Below are 10,493 nucleotides of genomic sequence, written 5' to 3' on the forward strand. Positions count from 1 at the left end.
TGTGGTGTGCACCAGGACAAACACATAGACAGGGGAGCAGGCAATCCAGGCTGCCTATGTGCTACCCCTGTACTGAGGCACTGTCTGCCCCAGCCAGCCACTTTGCAGCAAAATGTGTCCCACCGCAAAGAGCAGGGGCAGGGGCATACACTGCAACATGAAAGTGGGAGCACAAATTTGTGCCACTACTATTTGTGCTGCTATAAATGCATTCCCCTGCTCATGTGGACCTGGCCATCATGGTGGCTAAACATGCTTATTGATACCATGGACTTACTATCATGGAATCTTTTTACAGTATCCTAATAAAACCACTGTTAAAAATGGCATGAACTTTTGTTCTTAAAATTAAATCCAGGTTGAAATCCAAATTCCACTGACTCAACCCTGGATGAAAGCAGAAGTGATTCAGCTAACACATAGATCAATGCTACACACAACTTGTTTTTACCTCCCATTTTTATAACACAGTAATATTTTGGAAACTTACCTTGAAAACTTTTGGCTGGGGCAGACATTCAAAAAGACTCAGGTGGAATTGATCTAAATTACATGGCCTTCAGTAAGGGTTGGGGCTGGGGGCAAATCTGAGACTGGGTTCCTCCATTTTAAAACCTGTCTGTGTGTGCTGAACTTCTCTTCTGTTATAGGTATAGAGCAGTTTTGCATGCCAAATTTCTGTTCTGTTACAAGTATCGACTAATTTCTGATCACTTCTTGTCGCAGAGCACTGAGATGCCTACTCCTAGAAGAGCAGAAACTGCCTGGGGAGAGAGCCCAAAGAGAAAGACAGGAGCCCAGGTGCAGGTTACCAGGGCAACAAGCCAGAGGGCAAATTAGGCTGCACCTGCACATGGTCAGCTGACCACAAGGGGCAGGGCCCTAGGCCCATATAAACCCCAGGCTGGAACGAGGGAGGGTAGTTACCTGCTAGCAGCCAGAGAGACAGGAGCACCCAGTGACACAGCAACTGCCTGATATGCTGCACACAAGGCTAATGGGGCTCCATGAGCTCCACAGGTACGCTTGTCTACTAGACACTTAGTGCCAGGGATGAAGTTCAATGCTTTTAAAGGGGCAGAGCACACCCTGGTCTTTTGTATTATGATATAGCCCATGGGCTTATGTTTGTTTGCTGTTTATAATACCAGCGATCTGGGTGAGAATATATGGGGAAGTAGGAGGCCTCACTGGGGGCCCACTGCAGCGTGGGGACCCTGGCGCCAGAGAGGGTGCGGCATTTGAGGTGCACAAAGCCTGGCGCCAGAGAGGGCATGGCATCTGGGGGCACAGACCCCGGTGCCAAGGAGGGCACAGCAACTAGGGGGTGCACAGGCCCTGGCGCCAGAGAGGGCATGGCATTTGGAGTACACAGACCCCGGCACCAGAGAGGGAGCAGCATTTGGGGCGCACAGACCCCAGTGCCAGCAAGGGCACATCACGAGGGGCACAGAGACAAGGCTGCGGAGAGCCCAAAGAGGACAAGGGTGCCAAATCACAGCAAGGCCTAGACCAAACAACATCAATGTCATCTGTGAGACTTGGGGCATGGTAAAGGGGCGGTTGGAGCCACACATAAAGCCCATAAGGCTGGGGTGCACTGGGACACGTATTTTAAAATGGGACCCACAAGGGGTTCAGGACCCATGGGGTTCAAGGAAATCCATCAGGACCGTGTCCAACAGGACGTGAAGGAAGTCTCCCTATATTACAAATACATCAAGATGTGGTGGGCAGGATTAGAAGGTGCCCATCGGGCCAAACTGGCACAGTCAAGGGGCCCTAGGGGTAACAGTCATCCTCAAGGACCCCCATCCCGTGACACTTATACTGATAAAAGTGTCATGTCTATACCTGGCCTTTGTCTCACACGATTTCTCACTTAAATAATGAGGTAACTTCTTAAAGTGACCTTATGTTTTTGCCACACAAAGAAAAATATTCCAGATACTTTGTATTGGTATATTCTGCATAAAGATATCGGTGAAATACATCAATTTCAGACAGGAATACAACTTCAGTCTTACTTGGTATTCTTCCAACTACCTCATCACATTGTATCAGCAGCCTTTCCTCCATTGTAAGGTATCACTATGCTTGAGTGGGCCTCAGAGACTCAGATTCCATGGAAACTTATACAACTATCAGAACAGCTTTCCTCCGTTGACTAACAGACAGTTGGAATCTCTTTACTTTTTGCACCATCCCAAGTAAATACAAATGAAATTGAATTAAATTAAAAATATTCTGAAATAGAGTGCAAGATGGGGGTATTTATATTTTTCCATTGAAAGTGTTCTCACAGTCTTTTTGAGAAAACTCTAAATTATAGCTGTTCAACACAATAAAGTTATATGTTAGTGCAACAAATCACTTAGGAATACATAGGAAACATGAGATCAATAAACATTTTCAAAAGTCTGAAGACATCTGATATGTATATTACATGTTCAAGAAGCAAATTTCTTTTATACTGTGTAATATTAAAGAAACTCAATACATATACTGCATTAGCATAATTTACATATTTAGTAACCACAGTTCAAAGAGTCAAGAAAGCATGTGCACCACAACATAGACCAAGGCAAGGTATGCTTGCATTTTCTTACCTACGTCACATGGGGGGGGGGTGTCCTCAAACTGGCACTTTTATGTAGCTTTTCCTTGGTATACAAGTGTTATATCAAATATTAACATATGAAAGGAGGTGACAAATCCATTCACTAGTCACAGCTTATAACTTTCTTATGACATCAAGCAAGTAGGTGGACTCAGATCAGATGCCATTTTACCAAACTCAAATTTAAATGCCAACTTTCATGTGAAACTTTTTTTCTGTCTAATCTTGTACCCACTTGTTATATATTCTATAAAATTGTAAACGCTTCATGAAAACAAAATCACAGTGGACATTTTAAAGTTGCTCTTGCTTCCTGGATCTGTGCATAGTTAGCAGTCTCTGAAGCATGCACACTTAACCCAACACAGAATCTTTCCTTAACATAAATTTATTGATGGGAGAGGATAGGTAGATCAGGTTAATGAATACTGTATCCCATCTCATGAGTCCTGTGTGGAAACTGCAGCTTGAGGCAGTAAAAACCAAGAAAGCTGGTGATAGTGGAATTTCTACCAGCCTGGTTTTGTTGAAATTGGATTGGTTAAAGCAGTACGCTGTGGAGATCATTGTGAGGCACAAGACTTTGGGAAAATGGCCCCTGAGGGCTAAGTGAGATGGGGTGAATACATCCTTCACACACAATGATGCTGTTAAGTCATATCAGCAGACAGATGTGAAACTCACAAATCTGCAGGTAACTCCACCAATTGTTTTCTTCATTCCATAGCAAAACACACATTGATAATATGTTTTCTTACTTGTGTTATATCCCTCTTTACTAGAGTTTACAGAACAGTAAACTTGGATGGAATGAATAAAGATTTATTTTAAAAAATGCATTTAAATTTGACAGAGCCCTTTATTTTATTCTGATTTCATACAGATAGCTTCCCCAGCATATAAAGCACTCTCTACATGAAATACAATTGGTCAGTAGAATTCATATCTCAAAATATTTTTTTCCAAGAAAAAAGTTCAAAAATAAAGTTTAAAACTTATCGGTAATAACTCTTAGATGAGGTAATTAAAAAATTTAAAACACTACAGAGGTTTCATGATTCAAAGCATATGCTGATTGCTGTTTGGAGCTGGAGAAGTTTTTCCCTAATGAACAAAAGATTAGGTGCACTGAGGGCTTAGTTACCTTATCTGTAGTATCAGATATAGATTTACTGCTGGAGACAGCACAGCCAGACTGGTTGGATCCATACAGACTGCTCTGGTATGAGGAATTAAATTATTTTGCTGCTGTATATTGTGCAGATAGTGCAAATAACACTTCCTGTGAAGTACAAATTGCATGAGGTTTTCTAGAAGTAAAATTGCTGTTGCTCCATTGAATCTGGTTAAGTTCTGGTGACTTATTCATGCGGAGAAAGCTCACCCATAAAATTTCATGAACATTTAATGGGCAAACAGGTTGCTGAACCTTAGCAGTAGTACCAAACTTCTATTAGTATTTATTGAATGGTTCTACTATATGGCATTACTTTAGTTTATCATTCGTAAACAGGCATTTTTCATGTTTTAGTCTAAACTTTTATTTTGACAATTGTCATTTGATCATTTCTGAGACTACACATCTGAATACCATTAAGTGTAGCACAGTTGTAATAAAGATTTAGAATAAACATGAGAAATGTATCTTTCCTGTAAAAAATAAAAATTGGTTGCTATTCTCCTAATATCATTTTCCTGGTATAAGTTTAGGATAACACATTGTATGACATTACAATTAAATGGTATGTTTACCACTGCAGTTTACTACTAATACTTCAGGGTTTTCAGGTCTAACAAAACAAGAAGCTAATTACTAAATCGAGTGAGATAATCAAACCTTTAAGTAATATTTTTATCCCCCTGAAAAGGGGAAAAAAAGAGTTGTCTTGGATACATTACAATATAAGATAAAGGTAAACATACTATAGGTTCAAAGTCAGTATTACCAACCTAATGTGTTATGGTCCATTAAAGTTAGTATTAGAAGCTATGATTAGTACATTCTAATCTGGTATAGCAGTCCAAGGATATTTACAAGACTACACCATCTTCAAAAGGTTATGAGTCAGATTATTAGTAGTTATCAAGAAGAAAACAATTAGGCTAAAATATTAATAATGTAAATAGAAATATCTGCAGTGTGTTGAGAGGTCAAGGTTAGTAATCAAAAATATATAATGTTTATTAATTTGTGCAGTAGTCATAGCCAAATCCTAAAAGTTAATGTTTTGTCTCTATATGTCCATATTATTTTAAAATCCCTTCAAAGCAATTCTTCTTTTTCATTAAAAAAAAACAAAACACAAAGTAAATCAGCTTGGGATTGAATTTCTCATCTATCTACTTATTTTTAAAAATAGAACTAATTCATTTAAAAACCTGAATAAACTACTGAATAAAATACTATTTATATTCTCACACTTGCTTTAACAACTACGTATATTTGACAAAGAGGTTGTCTATTTCTCTCTCCTATTTTCTTTCTGAAGTATTTTCCCCCTTAGCTGTGGAGTTCTGCCATAGGAATGATGAAAATGCTGTATGAATTCCAGTGAAGAGTGACAGAAAATTCATTTCACTGACCATTCACTTTATCTGGAAGGTCATTATAAGAACCCCAGTACTGTACAGAATCTGTGACTAAATCAAGAAAGCAAAACTCCCTTACCTTCTATTGGTGATGTCTTTAAACGTCTACAGAGCCCCTCTGTGTCCCCATATGTCTCTTTAATTTTTACTACTGCTTCTGTTCCTCGAAGTTCCATGAGGGAGCGCAATTCCTCCAGTGTGCACCCAAAATCTCCTGCGTGGTTGGCCTCATTTCTTTGGTTCTTGGTATAGAAATCGCTATTTGTCATGTCACCCATTGTTGCTGTTTATATTGCTCCACTCTGTATATTTGATGGAATTTTAAAATTGCTTAAAAATTGCAAGGAAAGAAACTCAAATTCCAATCTAAAAGAGTTTTAAAAATCCAATGTGTTCAATGAGCTCTGAGGAGAATGCCTCTGATGACTGAGGTGTCCCTGACAAGCTCTGAGTCCACAGGACGACTGCTTTCAAGGCTGCAGACAAGCTCCATTCCATTCACTGCTTCCCATTATGCTGAGCACAGACAGTAGTATCTACATGTTCATCTCTTCCAGTGGCCCTTTGGAAGCAAACACAAAATACTCATTAGAAAACAGGACTTAGAAAGCTGCTTTGAAATTCATTCTATCTGTTGCCCCCAACTTGGTCTATAGAAGAGTCTACATAGCTTTGTTGGAAGATATTGCAGACAGTCACCACTGACTCCCAAGATTCAGGTGCCACTAGCTCTGTTGTAATACAGGCTCTTTACAGCTACAGCAGCAATAACAGTGTCCCTTACTTTAATCAAGTCCCAAGAGCTCTAGCTAAATGAGATGGCTCATGAATATTTATAAGCAAGCCATTAGTCCAACATCCTAGATGTGCCTCTGGTATGTGCTCCGGTTCACACTGTTATATCAATCTTTAACCTGACAAGAACAAAAAAGAAAAAACTGTAGGGACGACAAGTAATAAAAATGTATTGAACACTATTACTATGCCTTCATCCATTATAAACACTATTTTTCAGTGCAAAAAAAGTAAAACTGAAAGGAGATTATCCATTGTCAATCCAGAATACATTTAAATAAATTAAGTTTTGCAGCTTTGTCAGCTATGAAAATAAACACACAAGGAAACAAAATAAAGCACCTGAGTCCTTGAGCTAAACAATGAGTGCTGTGTTTCATACAAATCAGAAGGTTGTCAATTAGCTTTCCTTCAACACTACCTGCTATCTGACTCACCAGCACATTTGAAAGCTTTCGCCTGATGGTGACAAAGCATTCAAGTACAGAAGGGGACATACTTTCACAGGATTTTTAACATACATACTCCTGAAATGTCACATATAGACCATCTGGGAAACGACTGATTACTTTCCAAACCAGCATTTAAAATCTGTTCTCCTTGATTTTAAAATCTGTTTAAAATCTGTTCTCCAACTCTAGTAAACTTGGGTTAAATGCTGTTGAAATGAGTTTTTACATTGGCCTTGAGAGTTTTAGCAGAAATTAAAGGTTTCCTTTTTCCTAAAGGGAATTAGTGCCTGCTCACTGCCTAATTTATAGAACTCAGAATTGTTCTCTCTGGATAAAAATGACTGGAGAGAGAGCATGGCATCGGGCTAATGAGTAATGGACCTCTTACTGCCAAAATGCATACTTTATAACATGCCAGGAACAATAATACAGAATTAAATTAAGTTGTTGCAGCGATGAGCATGCAAAAATGTGGAGAAGCACCCCAACATTTGAAATTCCCTGTCCTTTTTTTAACAACCTTAATTTGATGTTTGTGCCTTGTTAATAAAGTCTATAGATCCAGTATTCTCCCTGATTCCAGTGGGAAAAGGATCAATCCCATTGTGTTGAGTATTTCCTATTTGCCCACAATCACATTATCTGCCTTCAAGCTACTTAGAGCTGTAACTTAAATAACCAAAGTGACACCCCTTAATCCTTTCTCACTCCACATCCCAACTGTACAAAGTATAATATGATTTGCTTTGACTTGAAACATTTTTTGGAAGACAAAAATATTACAAAAAATAGCAGAGAACTGGCATTAAGAACATACATACATTATGCTGTATGTTTATAACATTAAGATTTGTAATATATTTTAGCACAGCATACACATTATTACATGCCCCCCACACACCATCAGTGTTTCAATACTAACAATTCTGCTATGCAGTTTTATGTATCCCTTTCCCCGTTCTCAACAAGAATAGGGATTCAGTGTCAAAGGATGACTTGCATTGTACAATAAACACAAGATCAAGAAAAACTGAAAGAAACAATGAAAAAATGTTTTTTGTTCTTGAAAATGGATGTTGTGCCTCTTAGGGAGGCAAAACTGCCTGAAATGTCTATCTAATCGGAGATCTTTCATAACACATATATACATAATTATCTCTAAATACGTATCTACCTGATTTTTTCTGAGCAATAGGTGTCTAGATTTGGATAAAATGAGAACCAGCTCACATGAGTATTCAAAACTATAGGACTTATCATAAAATTCTTTAAAATGGGGAAAAAAAGTTTTGCATCCCCACACAGCAGGCCTAATCCTAAAAATGCACTGAATTACTTTACCATCTAGTTATCAGAAGTATCAGACTTTGGCCCTTTCTGGTTTCATCTGTGACTGGTATTTCTAAGTTAGATGGAATATACAAAATCTCACTAGAAAGCACATCAAGATATGAGCTAGAAAAAAAAAAATAAGCCAAAGATTTTGATGTGAATAAATGGGGGTCAAAAACAAAAGGGATAATGGAAATGAAAGACTGGTATTTGAAGAATCACCACCTATAGATATTTAAAGAGGAGTCAGAAACAGTCCTGCTACAAGAATCCATAGTATTTACCTAGCAGAGCATTCATTACTTTAGTCCTTACTCCCTACTCCGACCAAATCAATTTTTGAAAAATTTTATTCTAATAAACGGTTCATGACATTGCATAAAAAGTGAATGATTATTTCTCTTTGATGAATACCTCCCACTGTTTTCACTAGTAATGCAAAAGGTATTAAAGTTGTGTGTTAAAGATGTTCTCCATAAGGTTTTTTTTTCTGCAGCATGTTAATGTGAATGCTAATCTCAAGTAAAACCATTTCTTTTGACTCATAGTGCAATCACTATGTATTAAACTTCATTATTACTCTTAGAAATTCCACTTGTGTCATTTGTCAAACTACTTTAGCCAGTGACATTGCTTCTTTGCAGGTGATTTAGTCATTTGCTTGCATCCTTTTTTTGACTGACCTTCAATTAAATATTAATCAATAGATATAAAATGAAGGATGTAATTCCCCTAGTTCTCCAGGAAGAAATATCTCAATGTTTATCTGATCTCTGGGTTCACCAAATCTTATGATACCAGGGAAACACCATATTTTGTGTTTCTGAAAGACAGAGGGTAATGCACCTCTCTAATCCAGTGGAACAAAACATGTGGGTTTCATTTAACCCTGGAATCTCTTTTATGAAAAACATAGGAACTTTGCCACAGTGTATATCGGCCTAGTGTGACAAACATGTGGTCCAGCTCATCTTTACTGAGTGATTGTTTGCTTAACAAAAACTGAAAAACCTGAACACAAGATCAGCTCCAACATCAGTGCAGCTCCCACACTTGTAGCTCCAAAATAGATCTAACCATTAAAGATAAGTGAAATTTAGTTTCCTTCTTCAGGAAATTTTGCTGCTGTGACACTTGGGACAAGTAAGACAAAAACTTCCTGATGGACGTTATAGTTCCGGACATCCAACGTGCTGTATGGTGCTTGGAAGGCTGTCTCTCCAATAACACAATGTAGATCCTGCTGATGAACCCATATGTGGTATCAATGGAGTCACAAGCTCTTGATCGCATCATCGGAGATGCAGTACAGTTAGGGAGCTTGAATCCCTTTGATCTCTTATTATGTTTTTGTACAGCATCTAGCATACCAACCTACATTTGGATCATATGCCCTACTCTAGTACAAATTATTTAAACCTTTCTTATTTAACCTTAATCTTCTCCCAGGCACTTACCAGCAGCGTACACTTGTCGGAAAAACCATGCTCTCCAGAACTTTCTGCAAAGAAGCCTAATGCTCAAGAGAGAATATAGACTAAAAAGGTAATGTGTCCCTTCCAAGTCATGTTTTGTCTTCTGACTTAGTCCATTTTATTCCATTTTAGTCCATTTTACAGTTTTTATTCCTCATTATACATTACTAGCAAATAAGCTTTTTAGAAAAAACAGATAAAAAATTCTAAAAAATATGCAGAGTTAAAGTTGTAGAACAGCTGGTTGTTTCAAACTGAGCTGAGGTAGTATCCTATATATATTCAATCTAGGTAGCAAAATCACATTTCATTTTTCCTGAGAATATCCATCAAAGTTAAATTTAAATAAAAATAAATGTTACTCATAAAAAAGGTTTGAGTGTATATCTTAAATTTGCTTAACATGGCATAACCTTTGATTTTGTTCTTCACTGAGAGGACATGAATTTTTGCCATATGAATGCACTGAAAATAGTGATTATTTGATTCTTATTTGAAATGGCTTTCCCTTTCGGAACAACCATCCACTCCTGTGGCACCCAAATAATTTTTTTCACTTCCAATTATTTAAAGGAAATACACATCAATTAAAATAGAACACATTTGGATGAAGTACCTGCATGTCTGCTGGGAAATATAGTTTTTGATTTTCCTAAGTAAATCAATCTCACCCCAGAATTTGTTTCTAACGTCCAACCTCTTGCCACTGGTCTGGTTTTTAAAATATGAATTGCCTTTTCACATAACAGCAACAGTATTCACTGACTCCAGTGACTGATGTAAGTCATTGCACAGCTGTATAGCAGCTTGTATACATCTTTAAGAGATATTTAACACAGGTTAAATAACATTCTTAAACATTTGGAATAAGAAAGAACTGCATGATCTTTCAGAGGGTTCAGCTGCCCTCCTCATAAGATCCAAGTTTTCATAAAAAACACAAAAACACAGCAGCCTTAAAGATGGAGACAGAGGGAGAGAAAATCGTCCTTGGTCCCACAGAGGTTGAAAGAGTGAGGCAAACAAAGGGAAAGGCAACTCCTGACTTTATAAGCCAGTCAGTAGAGCTCCCACAAGCCAATGACCCCTGCACATCTGGGGAATGACACAATTCTAGTCCCTCAAATCTGAGCCCTTTTTCATCCCAGATTAGCAGCCTTTGTATCCATGAAATGAACAGGTCTTTTGCTCTGTTTTGATGTATTGTTTTTGGGTTGTGTTTTTTGGGGG

The 10,493-nt window shown here is 37.9% G+C and overlaps 1 protein-coding gene across 6 annotated transcripts in view; it reads right to left on the minus strand.

The window, feature by feature from the left end:
- The window catches only part of ATP2B2 (ATPase plasma membrane Ca2+ transporting 2), a 512,499-nt gene extending 506,728 nt beyond the window's left edge, over positions 1-5,771 (minus strand). For all 6 annotated transcript variants that reach the window (XM_019537048.1, XM_019537047.1, XM_019537046.1 and 3 more), the window contains exon 1: positions 5,289-5,771. In XM_019537048.1, the coding sequence (XP_019392593.1) occupies positions 5,289-5,487 (199 nt within the window). In that variant the 5' untranslated portion in view covers positions 5,488-5,771. The remainder of the gene's footprint in view (positions 1-5,288) is intronic.
- Positions 5,772-10,493: the final 4,722 nt, after the last annotated feature.

This window comes from Crocodylus porosus, unplaced genomic scaffold (assembly GCF_001723895.1).
Source record: "Crocodylus porosus isolate Cpor-Errol unplaced genomic scaffold, CroPor_comp1, whole genome shotgun sequence".
Lineage (NCBI taxonomy): Eukaryota > Metazoa > Chordata > Crocodylia > Crocodylidae > Crocodylus > Crocodylus porosus.